At 50.8% G+C, this 21,747-nt stretch overlaps 1 protein-coding gene across 1 annotated transcript in view; it reads right to left on the reverse strand.

Annotated features, from left to right (window-relative positions):
- Positions 1-1,298: 1,298 nt before the first annotated feature.
- Positions 1,299-21,747, reverse strand: part of NDRG1 (N-myc downstream regulated 1) — a 55,006-nt gene continuing 34,557 nt past the window's right edge. Inside the window, exons 6-16 of the mRNA XM_060128148.1 lie at positions 21,088-21,150; positions 20,226-20,286; positions 19,044-19,130; positions 16,783-16,839; positions 13,889-13,992; positions 12,277-12,333; positions 11,389-11,440; positions 10,108-10,155; positions 8,971-9,006; positions 6,014-6,065; positions 1,299-3,121 (exon numbers count right to left, since the gene is read on the reverse strand). Coding sequence (XP_059984131.1) covers positions 2,940-3,121; positions 6,014-6,065; positions 8,971-9,006; positions 10,108-10,155; positions 11,389-11,440; positions 12,277-12,333; positions 13,889-13,992; positions 16,783-16,839; positions 19,044-19,130; positions 20,226-20,286; positions 21,088-21,150 — 799 coding nt within the window. The 3' untranslated portion in view covers positions 1,299-2,939. The remainder of the gene's footprint in view (positions 3,122-6,013; positions 6,066-8,970; positions 9,007-10,107; positions 10,156-11,388; positions 11,441-12,276; positions 12,334-13,888; positions 13,993-16,782; positions 16,840-19,043; positions 19,131-20,225; positions 20,287-21,087; positions 21,151-21,747) is intronic.

The following is a 21,747-nucleotide window of genomic DNA, read 5'->3' on the forward strand; positions in this document are numbered from 1 at the left end:
CGTGGGTTCGTGCCCCGGTCCGGGAGGATTCCACATGCCACGGGGCCGCTGAGCCTGCGCATCCGGAGCCTATGCTCCGCGGCGGGAGAGGCCACAGCAGTGAGAAGCCCGCATACCGCAAAAAAAACACCACCACCAACAACAAAAAGAACAAGTATGGAAAAGCAGAAAAAGTAACATAACAGTTGAGACACCTGGCAAACACGACCTCAGCCAGGCGATCAAAGTCAACCTCATCCGTGTTCAATCACGTTGGCCCATCATGCTGACAGCACGAGGTGATGAGAATGGCACTGAGCCTCCAGGGTCTTCATTCCAAAAACTCAGAACCCCAGCTGGACCATGAGAAAACCATATACGCAAACCTCAATTGAAGGCCATTCTACAAAATGCCCCACCAGGGCTTCTCAAAACCGTCAAGGTCATCAAAAGCAAGGATAGTCTGAGAATCTCTTACAGGCCAGAGGAAGCAAAGCAGGCATGATGACGAAATGTAACCTGGTATCTGGACGGGATCCTGGGACAGAAAAAGGACAACAGGGAAAAACTAGTGAAATCCCAAGAAAGTAGGGAGCTTAGTTAATAGTAATCTATCAATGTTGATTTCTCAGCTGTGACCAATGCACTGTAGTATCATGAGATGATAACAATAATAGGGGAAACTGGAGGTGGGGTATATGGAAACTCTCTGTACTATCTTTGCAACTGTTTTGAAAATTTTAAACTAATTTTAAATAGAAATGGGAGGTGGTACTGAAACCTGTTGTGTCTACATTTTTTTTTAAAATACAAGGGCCAGAAGCATTGCAGGGATTGTCACTGGGTGGTCTTTCCACACGCTTTTCTATAATAAAAATAAAATGTGAAAAAGATGTTTCCTTCTAATTACAGGTTGAAAAGCTTGATCCCCTTGTCACTGTATTATTCAGCTATTGAGCGCTTGAAACAGGGCTGGTCCGAATTGAGATGTGCTGTGATGTAAAACACACCCTGGATTTCTTAGTAGGAAGGAAAGAATCATGATACCTTAATAATTACATTGATCCTATGTTGAAGTGATAATATTTTGGATATGTTGGGTTAAATTATTAAAGTTAATTTCACTTGTGTCTACCTTTTTTAATGTGGCTACTTGAAAATTTGAAGTTACATCTGTGGTTCGTATTATATTTTTACTGGACAGGGATGCTGTAAAGCAAAGAATTCCAAAGGTGAGGGGCACGTGGTAGGAAGCCCCAGGTAAGAAAGACCCATCCCAATGCACGACCTCTCAGGCGGAGGAAAAGGACACAAGCCACTGCAAAGTTACAAATTTATTGGTCTGGAAATAAATACAAATATCTCATTAAGAAACTCCTCTGGAAAGACTTGTACACAACAGTTTCTTGTTCTGATTCAGCCATTTCTGCCTCCCAGGGGGTAGGTCGCAGGTAAACTGAGTCATTATTCCCCCCAAGCTACCTAGAAGGCTTGACTATTCCTCCCAGTAACCACTAGGCCCCGGCGGCTGACTCACAATGTTCCCTTCACTCTGATCAAACTTCCTATAAGATCCACGGTTAGCCAAAGTAAAAATCAAAAGGCAGTAAGTAGTACAGGAACTTGACAGCTACGCTGACGTTGCCCAGAAATGTCAGTGATGCCACCCGGTTCAGCGAGAGGGTAGAGGGGCAGGAAGGCGGGAGAGGGAAGGAAATCCCATGGAATACACATTCCAGAATCCTTGCATCTTCTGGGCCACCACTCCCCAAGGGAATCCCCACCCCCTACAAGAGCGAACAGTTCTATCTGAAGATCCCGGAAGGTCACCAGGTCAGAAATGTTTGGCAGTCAAGTTCAGATTCAACCCAGGTTGTCCAAGATTGGAAGCTAGATTTAACTCAATCACACATGGTTCCTGGGAACCAGATGGGATCAACTGAAATCACAACTGCACTGGACTCCATCACAACCACGAGGAATCCTTTACATCTAATAACCAAAAATACCAGCCCACCTCAATGCCCCTGCCCCCCTCCCCCGGCCGCTGCCTGGAGACGCAGCGCAGCCAGGCACGGCCCTCCATTTCAAGGCAGCAGCTACAAATCTACACGATCTTCCCCATGAATGAAATGATCACTCGTCCATGTGTTTGGGGTAGGAAGTAGGTGACGTGGAGGAAGAGGCAGGCAGCAGAATCAAAGCCTCAAACCCCCGATACCAAACGTTTGCCAAGACCGTCTCTTTGAAAAACTGGGAGATTTTGTTACCTGCTTCTGTTGTCCATTAAAAAAATGCCAGAAAAACAGGCTTCTGGCATCGGCACTGAAAAGTGTATATATGCGCAGACGTTAAAAATCTACTTCTTCAAGTTCACGACAGAGATTTGCTCTTCCAAACACTTCGGAGCCGCTGCATAAATTCCACCTCTTTCCCCGCTTCCTGTTTGGCTTTGCTAAAAGAGCTCGCCACCATTCCCCCCTCTCCCCCTCTCCAAATCAGAAGGGGTTTGGTTTCCAGAAACTGGGTCTGTTTTTTCTTTAGTTGGAAAGGAAACAGGAAGTAGGTGGGCTGGGCTTCCAACAAAACGTCCCTTCGCGCCAGGATGCTCAGGTCAGCCTAGCCTTGGATTGATCAAGTGTTTGCTCTGTGTTTCTTGTTTTTGGCAGTTTGGTGTCTCTGAGGGAGGGTAAGACAGTGGCCTCTAGGCCGCTCGCTAGTGGAAACAGGACACTGAGATGCTTCTTTCCCTTTGGTCCACTCCACCCCGCCCTCGCCGGAAGGGGAGCCCTCCACAAACCCAATCTCACTTTGTCCTCACCAGAGCTCACTCGTACAAAATAAGCTTTGGATTAATACCGAGCTACATGTGGTTGGCAGGCAGGGGCGGGGAGGGGCCGGAGGAGGGGCAGCTACAGCGATTGATCCCAGAGTCCAGGGGCGGCCGTCCCCAAGGCCACCTAGCAGGACACCTCCGTGGAGTTGGGCCCTGCGCTGCTCCCGGGGCCGCCGGAGTTGGGGACGATGTCCAGCCGGGCGCCCTCGCTGGTGTGGGAGCGGCTGCGGGCGCCCTCCAGGGACGTGACGCTGGAGCCTGAGGCTGTGCGGGACCTCATCAGGCGCGTCATGCTGGCGGAGGGCACTGCGAGAGAGGAGAGAGACCCGTGAGGGGATGGGCCAGCGCTGGAAGCACCTGCACACCGGGGATGCTGCCTGCTGTGCGCCCCCCCCGCCTGGGCACCTTTGCTCCTGTCCATCCTCGCAGCCATCCGGCTGCTGGGCTCCGCATCGTTTCTGTCTCTGCCCACAGAGGTGGAGCGCAAGACCCAGGTGGAGTAAGGACTGGCTGCGATCCCACAGCGGCGTGAACCCACAGCTGGTCTGAATCCCAGCTCTGTCTGCTACCTGCTACTTGAATCCCAGCTCTGGGGCTTTGGGAGTGTCCCTCTCTGAGCCCCCGGCCCCCCCTATAAAATGGGAATACTACCACTGACGCCCTGGTAGCAGCGCCGGGGTGTGTGCCCACCACCCTGTAAGGCCAACAATGACCAGAGCGGGGAGGACGTTCAAGGTTGGCCAGGCTAATCCCCGCACGCCACAGACTGGAAACCAAGGCCACACAGAGTGGTCAGCTGTCGTCTCTCCCTCCAGGAAACCTGCGAGCTCCCAGGTGCTATCAACGGCACTGTCCCTTCCAAAGGATTTAAAATGCCCTTGAACACAGCAGGTGGCTTACAAGGTGGAATGAAGACAAAAAATCGCCCCGCCTGTACTGGGTGGAATGGCATCCCCCCAAACTCACGTCCACCGGCACCTCAGACTGTAACCTTCTTTGGAAATAAGGTCTTTTCAGATCTATTTAGATACGATGAGGTCACCCTGGGTTGGGGTGAACTCTGATGCCATGGCTGGTTTCCTCTTAAGAGGAGGAGACACAGGTGCACACGGGGAGAAGCCATGTGAAGACCGGGCAGAGGTCAGAGTGATGCAGCTAAAAGCCAAGGACTGCTGGCAACCACCAGAAGCTGGGACAAGGCAAGGAAGGATTCTTCTTAGAATCTCTGGAGGGAGCATGACCCTGCCCACATCTTGATTTTGGACTTCTAGCCTCTAGAACTGTAGCACCGTGAGAGAATAAATTTCTGTTGTTCCAGGCCACCCAGTTTGTGGGGATTTGTTATGGCAGCCCTGGGAAACTACTACACCACCCGACTGAAGCGTCATTGCCAAGGCCATACTGAATAATGGATATCACACACTGAGGCAGCTGATAAATACAGAGGCATGTAAGGGCTACACTGTTCACTCAGTGGGCACAGGTGTTGGCTTTCTGTGGCAGACACCCACAGACAGAATTCATTCTTGCTGTACCGAATCCTCTTCTTACAGAGCTAGTTGCTGAACCTGGAGAAAAATTGGGATCAGTCCTATATCTGTTGCTCACATATTCTCTCTGAGCCCCTGTTTCTTGACCCCAGATCTGGGGGCTTACTGACCTTGCGGGGCTCTGGTGACCCTAGCATGGTGTCATGGGTGCTGGGGGCTCATCATTCTGCCCACTGCTGTGAGCAGACACTCAGTAAATGAATGACTACTCTGTCTTTAGTTGATGCCTCCAGCTCGCTCTGCTGTCTTTCCCTACGACCTGCAGGATGCTTCAGCTTTCTGGAAATAGAAGCTTATGTGGGGGGGAAAACAAGGCCTGCCTTTCACTTCCTTTCTCCCCAGAATGCACTTTCAAAGCAGAAATCTAAACCCAGGGCAGGTCCAAGACAAACGAGTTGCAATTCATGGCTGCAAGGTAAATGAAGGCCTTCTCCAGTTACTGCCTTTGCCTGCACATTTCCTCGGAGGGAGAGAGGCTGGAAAGGCAGGAGACCCACGAGCAGATGTTTTCTGTTGGAAGAGGGCACGTTGGGACAGGGATCCTGTCCGAAGCCTGTAAATCAGGCTCGTCCACTCTCAGCCACTCCAGAAACTAAGGACGGCTGAGGCCAACCTTAGACTGCATTGCAGTCAGTTGACCAAACATAACATTACTATTTAAAATGAGCAAACGGTTTAAGCCTCAGCAAAAAAAAAAGGGGGGGGAAGTGATGAGACGCTCAGACTTCCTTGTGAAGGTGGGCACATGAATTATAATTCCAGGCAGCAGACGAAGAACCCAAAGAACCACACCGGGGCCGGAACCGTGGCCGACACACCAACATATGCCAACGGTGGCTGCTGCCCAGCAGTGCTTACACTTGGGGTTGTCTGTCCTGGTCATGGGACCGCATTTCTGAAAATGTGTCTGTGAATAAATGTCTGTAAATAAACGATAATCATAACGCGAGAAGCTCCAAGTTCTTTAATTGTGCTTCTATTCATCCTTCAATTCCCAAGTCTAATGATTTAGCAAAGACATGCGCTGTCTTGAATGTAAGTGGCTTTATCACCCACTTGTTCAGAGCTTTACAGTTTTCAAAGAACTTTCGCAGATCCCCACTCTGCTCCTTACTTAATCTCTCAAAGCCTCAGTTTCGTCATTTGTAAATGAGGATAAGAGTATCTCCTAGGATTACTGTGATGATTAAAGAAGAAAAAAAGAAAGGATTTATTAATCTTTCATCACCACCACCACCACCACCACCATCATCATCATCGTTGCCATTTTACCAGCATCGCCATCATCACTGCAAGTCTCTTAGAAAGTGTGTAACCAAAATTTAAAAGATTTTCATGGTCTCATTGTTTGTTGTCTTCTTGGTGCTCAAGGGATAATCCTCACCTAAACCTTAACACATTCCCTGGTGTGAAACAGCTTCTGTTCAACAATGGAGGGAGAATGAGGCACTGTGGTATGAGGAGATACTGGAACCCCTGCCCTGCGGCCCATCCTCCACACACCTAAATACTTCTTCCCTGACCTGCCCAGTTTGCAAAAAGGCTGAAGCTGGCCAAGGTGATACAGAATACTGTACTCATCCCAACCTGGGTCCAGTTCCCACACCTGCCCTTCAACCCACCGCCTGCCAGGAAAGGCCATACTCACTGTATCCCATGCCCTGCACGAAGTACTTGAAGGCCTCGGCAAGCTTGGCCGGCTGCAAGAGAAAAGAGGGGAAGTGCTGTCAGTCACCGGAGGTCCAGATCATGCAGCCGTGCCTGTGGTCACCTTCGTTAAAGAGCTTGGCCCAAGACAGAAGGCCACCTCGGGTGGATAGGACAAAACACGAAAGGAAAGGAAAGACTATGGGATAATTATGGAGACCAAAATTAGCTTTGACCAGAAGTTACATGACCTGTCTGAGCCAGTTTTCTCACCTCTAAAATATGGGCAGAGTGCCACACCTACTCCTGAGGGCTTCTCTAAAGAAGACATCATTGGATAAAGTGATGTGTCCAACTCAGGGTCTAGAATGTAATAGCCACTCACTGTGCTAAGGGCTTTGCAGCATTATCTCATCTTCCCGACAACAGCCTTATGAGGTTAGTACCATCTTCATATATGTTTCACAGCTGAGCAGACTTGGAGAGATAAATAATCCGTCCAAGGTCTTATGATTAATCAGTGGTCTTGTATATTAACCCAGGGCTTTCCAAACCCCATAACAGTTTACTCTCAGCCTCAGTAGCAGGCTGGCTGGCTGGCTGGCTGGATGAAAGGATGGTGGATAAATGGATAGATAAAAACGAAAAAAGATCGATGGAAAGAAGGAAGGAAGGAAGGGAAAAAGGAAGGAAGGATGATGGATAGATTAATGAAAAGAGAGGCTGTATGGATGGAAGGAAAGAAAAAGATGGTCAAAGAAGGAAGAATAGATGAATGGATGAATGGATGGATGGATAGATGGATAGGTGGACAGACAAATCAATCGACTGGGCTACTTTAAGTAAAATGAGTTGGGAATGCTGAGAACACACCCAGTTCTACCAATTACACTCAAAAATTTAACCTAAACGGGAGGTGAAGGCCATATTCGCAGGCTAATTAATTCCAACTCTTTTTTTTTTTTTTTTTTTTGTGGTACACGGGCCTCTCACTGTTGTGGCCTCTCCCGTTGTGGAGCACAGGCTCCGGACGCACAGTCTCAGCAGCTATGGCTCACGGGCCCAGCCGCTCCGCGGCATGTGGGATCTTCCCGGACCGGGGCACGAACCGGTGTCCCCTGCATCGGCAGGTGGACTCTCAACCACTGCGCCACCAGGGAAGCCCTAATTCCAACTCTTAAATGCAATGTCCTGGGTCTATTCTCACACCCTCTCATTTCACTGGTGAGCAGTCATCGGGGAGGGAGTGTCCCTGCCCACCTCCACCAGCTCCTGCCACTGTTCTCAAAGAGCCAAATGACATTTAAAGAAGAGCCTGTGCTGCAGTTGGCCTCTGGGGATCACGTGATGATTGTAAGACGGGGACGAGAGTTGCAGGGACATCTGTGTTCAACATGGCGGACAGAAACAAGAGGACAGGCTCGGAAAGGAGAATATCTGGGCCCAAACTCGGCTCCCCTGGGTGACCGAGGGCAATCTTTCCCATCTGTTAGCCTCAGTTTCCCTTCTGTGACTGTGATAGAATGCATGCTCTTCCTTCCTCTAAAGACTGTTGCAAGGATTGAATGGAATGAAGGATGGGAACGCCCTTTGTAAAAACACACCCAACTTGCAAGGGCAGGAGGAGGAGGGATTACACAGTTACTGGTCCTCATTGGGCTGCTCTCCTGGGAGCCTGGGCTAGCTCAGCTCCTGCCATGACATATAAAACGTGTTTTCACTAAGGATAGAGTTAGATTTCTCTCATTTCAAGTAGAGAAAGGAATAAAGGGAGGAAGGAAGTATAGGTGGAAAGAAAAATGGCGCCCCTTCTCTGCAGCCAACTTATGCTGCACTGTCTCAGTGGCAGTGCCAAGCGGGCTGGGTGGATGAACTAGTCACTAGTGTGCAGGTATTAATCCTGTTTACATCTAAGCAGGGCTCTACTGGAAAGCCATCTGTTCCCTCTAGAAACTGAGACATCCCATCCTTCTCTGGCTACTCCAGCTATCAACTGGGCAAAACACAACAGCAGATAAAAAGTTGAAAATATTTTGTTCTTTGCCAGTGGGAGCAGAGAGAGACACTGGAAACAGAAGTTAAGAGAGCCACCCGAGGCCACTTGTGCCGCTCACTCTGCAAGGGAGGCTCCCAGGGAGCTCAGCGGGACTTGTCAGACTGGGGGGGCACCTAGAGCTAGAAAAAGGCACACATCCAATTGAGAAATCGCTGGATTACCGAAGCTCTGAAGTCCCTTTCAGGACTGGAGGGAGAAAGAAGGTCAGGGCACAGTTTGGTGGAAAAGACAACCCAAAATGCACAAAATATTTCATAGTAAGATAGAGTGCAAAACTGTACTGATAGAAAATTATAAGAAGAGATGAAAAATTCATTCACTTGTTAGGTTGGGGGGTGGTATTTATGGGTGGAGACTTGGAGGGGACAGTTATTGTGCAGCAAACACAGTACAATGATCGATATGTTTATACGTGCATACACACATATGCATACATGTATACATATACACCCTCACATACACACATATACACATGTGCACGCACACACACAGACACACACACAGAAACACACACACACGAACACAGAAACACACCCTTTGGTCCAGCTCCTCTCTGCGCTCCCTGCTTTGCCCCTGGGCTCCAGGAGCCTGTGGCTCCACTGGAAGCCTGTGGTCTTTGGGGTCAGACACACCTAGATTCTGATGCACGACTGCCAAGCTGCGTCCACTTGGCAAACCCCTTCACCTCTGTGAACGCCAGCATCAGCTACTCCACAGGGGCTTCTGGGGGACGACCAAGCAAGTCCTGACATGCAAGCACCTTTTATAAACGGTAGCAGGTCCAAATGTGTCATCAGATGTAGCAGCAAGGTGGGCGGCCAGCAGGCAGTGAGGGAAAGGGGGGTAACGGGTCCCAGAGGCACATGTCCTCCACCTGGGGAGCGGGGACAGGTGTAACTCACCTGGGAGATCTGTGGGAGGCCGCCACAATCCGCCATCTGGGAGAAAGAAAGCTGGTTAGTGCCAAAGGCCTCACGTGGAGGGGATGCCGGCTCTGTGGACCAGCTCCAAACGGGCACCCACTCTGCCTGCTGCCCTGCCCCGGGCCTGCCTTGCTGAGGGGGGCCTGGACATGTTACAGGTGGGGAAACACCCACCTCACCTGGCGCGCCTGCTTTGGTTACCGTCCGTCTCGGCGTTAACCATTACTTGCAGCTTACAACAGGCCGGGCGCTGTGCTAGGCCCCGTAGATGATTTCTCTGCTCCCCCAAAACCCTGGAAGGGACGACTGTCCCACTTTAGAGGCAGAAACTGGGCCAGAGAGAACTTGAGGAACTTGCAAAGTTCTGGCCAGGGTCTGTCTGACCGGAAAGCATTCACTGCACGAGGCCCTGGACACACAATCTCTTTAAAGACCCCTCAGAAGGAAACTGCAGGATTCAAGGCTTCAGGCCTGACGGGGCTCCTGGTTGGCCACCCTTGGTAAATGCTATAATTTCCAGAGTTGCTAGTAAATCACCAAACCCAAAGCCATCATCACTGCTTAAAGCCATTCCAGGCATGTGTGAATACTTATCCAAAGCCCAGGGTTCTGGAGCACTTGGGCAGCGAGGTGAGGATGGGGAAATAGGACTGGAAGGTCTCGGTGAGACTGAGTGGGGCTGTGGCCAGCCTATAGCCCAGAGTCTCAAGACTAAATCCCAAGGGTTAGCCTCAAGGTCAGCTAACTTGGGGCAGCCTTCAGCCCAACGGGAATGCAGCGACAGAACTCCAGGGGCCCATTCAGCAGGGCAGGGTGGTGCAGTGGGGACAGTCTGTCTAGAATCAGGCCCCACCCACACAATTCCTATCCATCCCTCTTCAGAGCACCACGGCCGGCAGCCCGTAAACTCCTGGGGTGCCAGAGAGGGATCCCCTCATCTTTGCAGCCTTGGGTTACCAGCCAGCACCCAATAGATGTTTGTGAACAGACACATTAATTCACCATTTCTGTGATTTCTGACCACCAGCTTTGCCATAATCAGGCACAACTCAAGTGTGCAGGAAACTTAGGGATTTCTGAGAGAACAAATGTAACCCTCCATCATTTTCCCTGTACCTTGAGAAGAGTGGTCTTCGTTGGGTCCAGTTTCGAGTTGCACTCCACCTAGACAAGAAGAGGGAGAAGAAATTTGCAAATTGTCTACCTGGAGCCAAAGTCATAAATGTTTCCCCTCTCCCTGCCACCCTGCCACCATCACCAGGAGCTCCAGTATTCCCACTGTCATGGAAGAAAGAATGTAGGCTTTGGGATTCAACAGATGTGGCTTTAAATTCCAGCCCTACCATCACTAGCTATGTGACCTTGGACAAGTTACCTAACTTCTTTGAGCCTCAGTTTCCTCATCAATAAAATGGGGATAATATCTTTTTCAAAGGGCCGTTGTGAAGATTAGCTAAAATGCAGAAGGTGCTCCAGAAACAGCTACTAAACGAACGGGCTTGTTTCACCAGCTGCTGCCAGTAATTCTTTAGGTTCAACAACCCCAGTCCCAACAACCATTCTTCAAATGAAATCATATCCACCAGGATGGTTTCTTTCTTCAGTTTGTCAATGACCCTCTTAAAAGTGCATCTAGAAGTGGGCAAAATACCCACCCGGAACGTGTGATGTTCAAAATGCCTATGGTAGAATTATCACCTCCCTTAATGTAAAGAATATATCCTTATCGATGCATCTTATGATTATGTCCAGTGGACTAGATTGCAAGTAATTCATGGTTCACTTGGATTCCCCAGGTCTCTACTAAATGAACATTTGCTGACCCTGCTCTAGCCTACTGCACAAGGCATGTCACTACTCGAGGACTCTGCCCACTAGCCCCCAAGTCTCCCGTGTCCTCGGCTATGGGGGCGTTGGGAAGATGGAGTCCTGTTTTGCCTCCACCACATCACAGGTGGGAATTAAGGGGTGAAATGAGCCAGAAAACCTTTCCTAAGCCCCGCCCCCCAGATGCCTGTCTGCCCCACCAGATGGATCAGGCTCCAACCAGGTCTGAAAGCTCCACCTGATTCCCAAACACGCAGACAGTCTCCTGGCCAGGAAGCCAAGCGGAAACACGCCCGTATAAACAAGCCAATGGGAGGCAGATCGGCAGGTGAGGGGGCCTGGGAGAGGAGACAGAGGCCCCACTGCCAAGCAACTAGGGCTGGCAGTCACCAGGGAAGGAGGCTGGTGGCTGGACCCTCTGACCAAAGGCCAATATGGCATCTAGAAGATGTCACTTGCCCTGATGGGAGCAGAGGAGGGGAAGAGGGTGGGCAGGGAGACTTCATACCAAGGTAACTAAAATTGGACCGTTGAGTTAAGCACAGAAACCAGTGGTTGATTTCTACATACCACAGCGTCCACAGCAGGAGAACTGTCCCCAACCACCAACAAAGCAGGACACCTGGGGGCAGGGAGACAAGGGGGAGTTAACACAAGGTTCACTGAGAGATTCTCATGCTCCCAGCCCTGCCAGGCTGGGGCCAGAATTCTAAAAAAAAAAAAAAAAAAAAAAATTGACTTTGTTTTCCCCAGTATCTTTGGCTCTTTTTACTACCTTCATTCTCTATCCTCTGCTTTATTCTTAGGAAAAAACGGGTTAGTAGTCATTTACACCTTAGTATGAATTTCAGCCAGAGAATTTCTATGCCCTGATGTTTTATTTTCAAGCACCCTCTCCGCGAGGAAGGATGAGTAGGACTTTGCCAGCAATCAAAAACAGAGATGAAAACGACATGCCTGACAGAGAAAATGGCATGTGCGAAGTTCAGGTGTCAAATAATATGGTTCACTTAAGGAACTATAAAAAGACATAGTTGTTACTATTGGAATCCAGGTGGCTGCACCCACAACTGTCTTTTCCTTCTAGCTCTATAGAGCACTTCAGGGTGGGTCCTATGTCTTATTCATCTCCAGGCTCTGTGAAGCAAAGCCTCACACAGCATTGGGCATAGAGTAGGTGCTTCATAAATTCTGTCCAGCTGTGGTTATTAGCATTCCTTGTTGGAGGTCCAAGGCTCCCCCCACAGCTCTCAGGGACACCCTACAAACCAAATTCCTGCACAAGGGGAAGACGAGTGAGGCTGGGCTGTGCTCAAGCCCTGGGCAGGATCCACGCAGTTCTCGCTGACTGGGCTGTCCTAGCACAAGGGGGGCAGTCCTGCCAAACTCAGAACTGAGGTGCTGCTGGCAACGGTAAGCACAGCTAAAGAGATGGTGCAGGAGAGAAGGGCAACTCACTGCAGGGTGACCGTGTGGGTTCCGGGCATCGGCCGCTCAATCTCCAGGTCCCGCCGGCTATGGACAAACAACAAACAAACATACCTGTACATCAGCAGACCCTCCCCTGGAGGAAGCCCCTCCCACCGAGCCAATCCCAGGAGCTCCTGCACTGGCCGCTCTGGCAAACACCCACCTACACCCCAAGCTGTGTCAGGTCCCACCCCAGCCTCTCTGGGTCCATAGAGGTGGCTTCAGAGACAGCGGGACTCATGGATCCCACCTCATTGTCCCCCAGGTGCTTTTTTCCTTTTATGTACAAATCGCACCCTCCTCTACAGAAGGTCCCTGCTTCCCGTCCCCCCTCGTAGGAGCCTCTACCTCCCAAATGGTGTCCAGGTTCTTCTCTTAGCCTCACTCTCACTCTCGCTCCCAACTCTGAGTCCTCTACATAGTAACCAAACCAACTCTTTAGAACTCAGACCTGATCCTTTCACTCCCTCGTTTTAAACCCTCCCATGGTCTCCCACTTTACCCAGTGTGGCTCCATTACTCTCCCCTGCAGACGGACACCAGCCTCTCCCTGCCTGGCAGCTCCCACCATGAGACACCCTTTCCCGGCTCACAGCCCGGAGCCAGCCCGGCTGCATTCAAATCACGCTCCTCTGCTTCCTAGCGGTGTGACCTTGGGCAGGATGCCGAACCTCTCTGTGCCTTCACTTCCTCAGCAGGAAATGACGGTGAGAGCACCCTCGTCATAGGGTTTTTCAGAGGCACCAGTTCGTCCCTGCAGCATGTGGGGCAGCGAGGGGTTGTTGCTCGTCTCCTCTGGGTGCCCACTACCCAGCTGAAAGCCTGCCCTCTCCAGTCCTCACTTAGCGCTTGCTGAATAAATGAGCACTCAGCCTCCGTGTCTTTGGTTACACGCTGGGGCCATTACCAGTCACCCCTGCACTGAGAGGCTGGGTGGAGGGTAAGAGGAAAGGGACACGAATGCCCTTCGTGAAGCCAAGTTATTAACATGTGAGAGACACAGAGCCCAGGAGGCTTATTCCTGCCCCCTCTGTGGGAGCTGCAGGCTGAGTTCCCTGGAGATTCCAGAACCCCTGGCTGCTCCCAGGGGCCCCGAGCTGTCCCCTCCCCTAGCTGAGCCCCAGACCAGCACTCAGGTATCCTTAAGAGGGCTGCGCCCTCGCCAAAGACCATGCTCGTGTGTCCTTATCCTTGGAGTGACTCCTTTGCCTCCCAGCAGCCTCCCTGGATTCTTCCCGTCCTCCCCCAGGGCTTTGCTGCCTCCCTCTCAGCTCTCCCCACATCCGGCCCTTCCTTAGGGTCAGCGTTGGCACAGGCGTGGACGCAAACCCTTTGCGATGTGACTGTTCCCACTCGTGCGTGTGCCCCTGGTGGTCTGGAGTAGAAGTTCAGTTTGCTCCTTGCAAAGCACTCAAAACTCCAGGAGGCACCTGACTTCCCAGGGGCCCTTACTGGGCACCCTTGTTCTGTTCATCTATTTGCTCAGGGGCTGCATCTTATATTAATTTTATAATCCCTCCTCTCTTGCCCCATGTTCGTTCCGGAACTACAAAAGGAGCCTGACAAGTGGCCATCGTGTGGCCCAGCGGCATCCTGGTACCTGTTGTAGACGTTGATGAACAGGTGCAGGTTGCCGGGGTTCATGTCGTTCACGATGTGCTGGCGGCAGGTGTGGACCACCTCCACGTTATTCTGCATTTCCTCCTGCATTGACAAAGGGGAGAATGTCGTTCGTGGGAACTGCGGTCACGGGCCGGTCACTACCCTCACCATCCTTCAGGTTATCCAGCTACGTCGTGAAGGCAGTAATGCCTATTCCACGAGCCTGCTGTGGAGCCTGAGGGAACCTTCAGGAAAGCGGGAGCCGCACCCAGATGCAGACTGATGTCTGGATATCAGCTGGGAGCAGAGAGAACGCGAAGCTGGGGGGCTAGCACGCCCTGCTGGGCTCAGACTTCAGGAGTTTTGATCTGAAGTCGGTCCTCTCGGCTCCGTCACTGCCCCTTAATTGGGCGAGTGCTTCACCTCTCTGAGCCTCAGCTCCCTTTTAAAAAAAAGAGTGGGGATGACATTACCCGCCTTCATCAAATTGTAGGATTTATCAGAGGTTGGCCACTCTGGAAAGCCCACTGTCAAGAGTAAGCATGGAGGCGACTGTTAGCAATTACTATTATTTTCTTTTTAATGGGGAGAGGTGAAAAGAAGTTTTTCATGTTTGCAAAACAAAACCAACTCATGCAACAGGAAGTTGCCGAAGGAAGGGCAATGTTGATTTCCAGGAGGGCCAACCAGACCCTTGCAGAAGGCTGGCCTCAGCCTTCCCTCTCCCTGGTTCCTTTTTGAATGTGAGTTGGGACAAACAAACAAGTTATGAGCTTGCTCTGTTTCTCATTTGTGCAACAGCGGATGCTACAGTTTTCACGAAAGGGTCTGATGTGATTGACAACAACCAGATCAGGAGCGAGAGGGAGAAAAGGGGGCCCAGTGTCTCCCTGAGCTGTGTCAAGACAGTCCACGGTCACTGAAGCAACAAAGAGACCAGCTTTTCCCCAAAAAAATCAGGAAAAAAATAGTCCGAGGAATTGTGCTGGGGTTACAGATGGAAACACAGCTGCAGCAACTCGGGGGTACCAACATATACCCCAGGTAATTTGGGGTACAGTCAGGCAAAGTTCTTACTCTATACTTGACACCCCTCTTCCAGGAAAACACAGATGCTGGCTCTGATCTTTCCCATATTGCTGTCAGATTCAGATTATACACTCAGGGTGGAGAAAATGTATTGCAAACCGTGAAAGGAAGCATGAGAAAGGAAAGGGGACTCTAGTAGGCTACAAGGTGGCCCCAAGGACATGTTTCACATCAAATTCCTGGACTCTGCGAACGTTATTTGGAAAAACGGTCTTTGCAGACGTAATTTAAGTTAAGGATCCAGAGATGAGGTCATCCTGCCTTATGCCGGTAGGTTCTAAATCCAGTGACAAGTGTCCTTGTAAGACAGAAGGAGATTTGAAACAGACACAGAGAAAGCCGCGCAACGATGGAGGCAGAGACTGGAGTGAGGAACCACAAGCCGAGGAAGGCTGAGGCTACCAGAAGCCGGAAGAAGCAAGGAAGGTCCTCCCCTAGGAACACGGAAGGAGTGCGGCCCGGCCAACACTCGGTTTCAGATTTCTGGCCCCCAGAACTGAGAGAGGATATATTGCGGTTGTTTTAAGCCACCCAGTTTGTGGTCCTTTGTTAGAAAGCCACAGGAAACTAATACAAGGACCAAACACAGTGCACACTTCAGCAGCCCAGCAAAACCTCTGCTTCCCTGGGTGTCATATGGTCACACGCCAGACGGTCACTCTTCAGCTAAGGAGCAAACAGTGGTGTGTAGGCCACACACAGTGAACAGACAAGTCACCTCAAGCTGGGCAACTTGAAGGCCACGTCAGACCCCTGCATCAGAGCAGTACGTCCTCCAGCCCAGCAGGAGGTACAAAGCCAGAGTCAGGGGCCACGCTGGCCGGGTGGCAGGGCAGAACCACACACCACTCGCGTGCTGCCAGGGGCTTGGTTCAGCCCATGCTCAGTGGGGATAAGTGCACCACAACCCGCCTGAGAGCCAGGCACCAGCAGAGGCACAGATGGTTACTGGAACCCACACTGGAGCGAGACTCGTAGGTTCCAATCCCAGCCCCTCTCGCTGGCTGTGAGACCTCACACAGCTCACTCAACCTCTCTGGTCTCAGCTTCCCCATGTACAACTGGGGAAAAAAACAGATCCATAACTAGGAATAAAAGGTCCTCCTCATACGGGTCATAGAGTCATTAGGACCAAGGCCGACGCACAGCAAATTCCATGGCTGTGTTTGCTGTAGGCTTTGTTATAGCCCAGAACTGGAAAGAACCCAAATGTCCATCAACAGGTGAGCGGAGAAGCAGCCTCTGGTACACCCATACCACAGAACACCACCCAGCACTAAAAAGGGACGCACTCTTGATTCGCCCAATGACATGGATGGATCGCAAAATATTTTAACGCTGAGTGAAAGAAGTCAGATTTAAAAATAAAAGAGCACGTACTGATACTGTTTACATAAAAATCTAGGAAATGCAGATGAACCTACAGTGACCCAAAGCAGATCAGAGGTTACCTGAGGAGGAGAGAAGGATTACCAAGCGTCACAGGGCAAGTTCTGGGGGTTACGGTGTTTCGTTAGTCATCTGTGATGGCTTCAGTGATGGTTTTAAGAATGTCAAAATTTGTCAAATTTGTCAAATTTCAATATGTGCAGTGTACTGTACTTCAACAAAGCTGTTAAAAAAAGACTTCTGTTAAAGGGAGAGCAAGAGAGAAGGAATGGCGTGACGATTGTGAATGAATAACGATGGGCTATTTCAGGAGGGTCAGATGGAGCGGCCCCTCGCTGTGCCTGGGCCGTCTCTGCGCTCTACATGCCTGGCAGTACACGACTGAACAACACAACGACAGGTCACGCTGCTCACCTTCCCGAAGAGGTGAGACATCACCATGTCTGGAAGGGCTTGGGTCCATCCGGAGATCTGGGAGGACAGAAACAGGGATTAGAAAGCCGGCGTTCACAGTAGCCGGACAAGGTCAGGCCAATCCCACTGCCCTGGGGGCGGAGCAGCAGTGTGGGCTCCCTGGCACTCAGGTCTGAGGACGCCCCTTGATGGGAAGGCGGTTACCTGTCTCCAGTTACTTACTGAACCTGGGGCCCTGGAAGGCAGGGTCATCGATTCCTTACTCTCAGAGCCCGGGGCACAGGAGATACGGAGAAAATGCATCTGAACAAAGACCCCACGTACTCCCAGCTTTTGTCAGGCCTCAGTTCACCAAGTCCTCGGTAAAGGACTTCTAAACACACACTGAGCTCCCAGTCTACATGCCAGCATCTGCTTACCTCAAACTATATCACCCTCTAGATTTTCCCTCTTAAGCCAGTTTCCTCTCTCTGAATATACTGACCTTCTCTTCTCTACCTGCTCCTACCGACAATGCTAGGTATACAGCAGGAGCTCCATAAATGCTACGCATACAGCAGGAGCTCCATAAATGCTAGCTGTGCAGGAGAAGCTCCATAAATGCTAGGTATACAGTGAGAGCTCTGTAAATGCTAGGCATACAGCAGAAGCTCCAGAAATGTGTGTTGGCCAACTTCAGTGTCAGGCAGGAACCCATAGGGGAGAGAAGCTCTAGACCTGGGGGACCTAGGCTGACCCATCTGCCACCTCCCGGCTGTGTGGCCCTGGGAGGGTAGCAGAGCCACTGGACCTCAGACCCCTCATCTGTAACCAGGATGCCAGGAGCTTCAGAGTCACAAGGCCAAGGTGAGGGTTACACACGGCAACTACACATGTCACAGGATAAGACCCCAGTGCCTGACACACACTAGACCCCCAAGAGAGGTCTTCCTCTTCCAGGGCTGGGGCTGGAAAGGAAGGATACGGCGCAAATACTAAAAACCCCCAAACAGCCCTCGGGCTCCACTTTAGCCAGTGGTCAACGTCCCAGCCCCGACGTCTGGCTCAGAACAGCTACCAAGAAGCCAAACTGGCCAACTGCAGTGCCATTGCCTTTGCTGGAAAAAAACCCCAAAAAACAGGGAGTGTGTTCCGCTTCTGAATATCACGCCGGTGGGAGGAAAGGGCTCCCTCATCCTGGCGGAATGTTCCAGGAAGGAATGAAATATCACAGTGGCCAGGATGGGGTGGGAAGCAGGGGGAGGGAGACCCCTTCAAACCCCCTGTCCCCAAGAGCCGTCCCAAACTTGGCAAAAACACACTTTCAAAATGAAAAGCCAGGATCACCCCGGCTTGAAAGTTTGTCCTGTTAGAGTTGGAATGGTTTCCCCCTCTCCTTGGCAAATACTGGGGCCTTTATGAAAAAAAACAATCATCTTTTTAAAAGATAAACAAGGAACCCAGCCAGAGCACAGCTTCCTGAGACAGCTCGGGCCCTTTCCCCAGCCAGGGATGTGTCCTGCTAGCTCTGCATTCCCAGACCCGCGGTGCTTGGGTCTCGGCGGGCATCTGACACCTGCTGATGGAGAGACGGGGCCGGCGGTGAGCCCAGCTCAGAGGTGATTCCAAGCACCACAGAGTCCAAGGGATCTGGTTTGGCCCCAGTTCTCCCACTGCCTGGCTCTGTGCGGCCCTAGACAGCTTCCTAACCCCTGCGACCCTCAGTCGCCTCCTCTGTAAAATGGTTTTAACGATCCCCACTCCTGGAGTGATTGAGGATTGAATGAGGTCATGAAGGTATAGCCACGGAGAGTAGAAAGAGAACTCGATAAACATTCAACACTTGTCAGCTAATTATTATTATCGTAAAGTTAAGTGGCATAGAATCAGTACCAGATACGTTATTTCTTTTTCATTAATAATATGTAGGTGACTGGGGTGACAGGCATCTGTCTTGTTCATCATTTTATTCTCAGCATCTTGATCTAAGCCCAACATATGCTAAGTCCCCAGGCTGTCCTTATCAAAGCTGGCTCGGGACCCATGTCCCACTGGTATTGCTGGCTTGGACAGCAGTGTCCTATTGAAATCTGAACGGCACATGGCTGAGGTCATGTTCACTACTCAAAGCCAAGCGGAGGAAAGCTGCCTTCTTTGCTGGGGGTGGTGAAGGGGTGGGGCTAGGAGAGGTCTCTTGCATTTTGTGCTCCAGGCAGAGTCAGGCACACCTGCCCCTCTGCAGACTGGGACACCCCTTGCCCGACCCAGGCCCCCAGCCTCACCTTGGAGGCGGCCCAGTCCATCCAGCCTTCCGCACAAGGGTTCACGTTAATGAGGACGAGGCCCTCCACCATCTCAGGGTTGTTCAGCTGCAATTGGAGACACGAAGTGAGAGAGACAACCTAGCCATCTGAGAGACTGTGAACCTTAAAGTCAAACCAAAGACTGAGAAAAGTACCAGAGGAGGACCCGTGTAGACCCCCAGAGCAGGCTGCTGCTCTCGACACTGCCCCCCTTCCAAAACTGAGGCTCCAGCTTAGTAGACACTAAATGGGGTTCCTGAGAGAAGGGAAAGAGGAAACCATAGGAGAAGTAGGAGCACATGTGCTTGGCAGACCTACGTGGGACAAGTCACTTCACGCTGCTGCCCCTCAGCTTCCCTAGCTGTGAAATGGGTACAACATACCATGGCCCTCATAAATCAGACAAGCTAATCAGCTCTTCGGTAATCAGTAAGAATTCTATTACTTCTCAGAGATATGGAGACAGAGACCTAAGATACAGTTGAGACCTTGTTTTATCCGCTCAGAGCCTAGACAGCCAGACCATTTTGTGTTCGTACCAGCATGCCTAAGCTCTAGCAAAGTCCAGCAGATAATAGCCCATCAGATTACGTGTGGGTGAAAAACATGAGCATCACTGCATGTTGCAACAACCGTTTGGTAAGGCTCCAAAGGACCCAGCAGCACCTGACCGGGACCCCTAGTAATGTAAGTGACATCTGTCATGTTAGCACATATATCTCTGATTAGCTTAGAGTTAGTCAGGGTCCAAGAGTTCCCTGACTACAAAACCTGCGCAGCTATCACAGAAGGAGCCCAGTAGAGTACTCAGTGACATGAGGACCCGGCCACAGTCACCGCGAACCGAGCGAAGATGATGATAAAAGAACATGTCTCGTGTGGCATTTCAGCGAAGGGAAAGAGCTGCTGGTGTGTACACGAGTGCGCACCCACACACCCCATCTGCATATGTAACTCTGGACCACACACCCGAGGTGCACTGTGGCTCTCCTTTGGGAAATGGAATTATGGCTCATTTCTTTTTCCCTTTGGGGAGTTTTTTTTGGTGCTTTTCTAATTTTCTTCCTTAATCTTGAATTAATTTTCTTTAAAACATATATATATATTGTGCATATATATAGAGAGAGAGAGTTGTTTTTTTTTTTTAATGAAAGAACTCACAGCAAATCGAGTGAGGATGTAGGCACCCGCTCCGGTTCCCATGCCAATGATGCTTTTCAGTCTGGAAGGAGAAATAAAAGTTCATGTCCCAGAAGGAGTGAGCGATGGGAAGCGCCCTTTGAAAACCTTCCCCGCCCCTTGCCCTGAGGAACCTCATCTCCCCAAGGGTGTGTCGTGGGCATCGCTGAGGGTGGCTGGCAGGCTAGACAAAGTGGGACCACGCTGCCATACGTGCCCTGCAGGACCTGCAATGCGTCATGCTTTATGTCTGCACAGAAGACCATGACCTTGGAAAGACTCATGCCTTTCCCTCACTCCTCGCCCGACTGGCCAGGCTCTGACAGCCCCGCTGTCATTTCCGGGAAGGCCTATTTACCAAACTGCTTCTTCCCGCTCTCCAGCTTTATTTTGGATTCTAAAACTTGGAATGAAAATGAATTGGGCAAGAACATGGAGGTGTTCTCATCGTACAAAAGGCTCCGCTAAGAGGTTTCCTTGAGCCCTGAAGAAATAAAGGCCTGGAGGGAGACGTTAAGGGTTCAGGCAACCCTATTCCAGAATGTTCCATGGGAAAGAGAAAGCAATAAAAGAAGAGAGGCTAGGAAAGGATGGGTGGAGTGGCTGTCATCGGGTGATGGATTTTGACTCAAGGAGAAAAGCCCAACTTGCAAGAGGCAGATGGGAGTAAAGAGACTGCACGAAAAAACAGTGTCTGCAGAGTATAACAAGCTGATTTCTTCCCTGATCTTTAAGCATTAACCTAGATTTCAGTGCTGGGGCCAGATCAAGACCCCAGGAGAGGCAGAAGCTAGAGATCACCCTTCTCTGCAAGCTGGTGGGGGAGTGGATCCCTCACTCTTACCCAAACTGGTGAAGGACTCCGGGCAGCATTTCCGCCAGCTGGTCCATGGAGGGGTACACGTACCTTGGGAGAGGCCATGCAGAGGCAGTTAACAAAAGCCGGGACCTCAGCGGAAATGAACAGTGCAAACGAAAACACACTTGATAGGCGGAGACCGTGCAACAAACCGCCCCGTGCGCCCAGACTCCCCAGTCTAGTCCCCTCCCGTGGCCCCCATCCCGAGCACCCCACCGTGTACACAGCCTGCTCCTCTGAGCAAGGATGCTCTCCAGGCCAATTCCCCCACCTTTTACTTTGTAAAGTGACCCTTTACAAACCACTTCCTATGTTCCAGGTCCCACAACAAGCGTTTGATGAGCACTGTAAGCTCATTTAATCTTTACAACTAGTCTATGAGGTTGCTATGATTTCCCTCATATAAAGATTGTAAATATCATTAAGGCTAAGAGATAAGTGACTTGGCTTCGCAGACAAGCAGGGATTTGGAGCTCTCAGGATTTCAAGGCCCATGTACTCACTTACCTTCCCAAAGGAGGCCTCCTGGCAGCCCTCCCGTGAAGCCCTCCTGACCTTGGGGAACCCCTCCCTCTCATCTCCTCTCCCCAAGAGATGCTTGAGAAGAAGCCTGGGAGACAAGGCAGAGAAGGCAAGCCACCCTGA

Source organism: Lagenorhynchus albirostris, chromosome 17 (assembly GCF_949774975.1).
Source record: "Lagenorhynchus albirostris chromosome 17, mLagAlb1.1, whole genome shotgun sequence".
NCBI lineage: Eukaryota > Metazoa > Chordata > Mammalia > Artiodactyla > Delphinidae > Lagenorhynchus > Lagenorhynchus albirostris.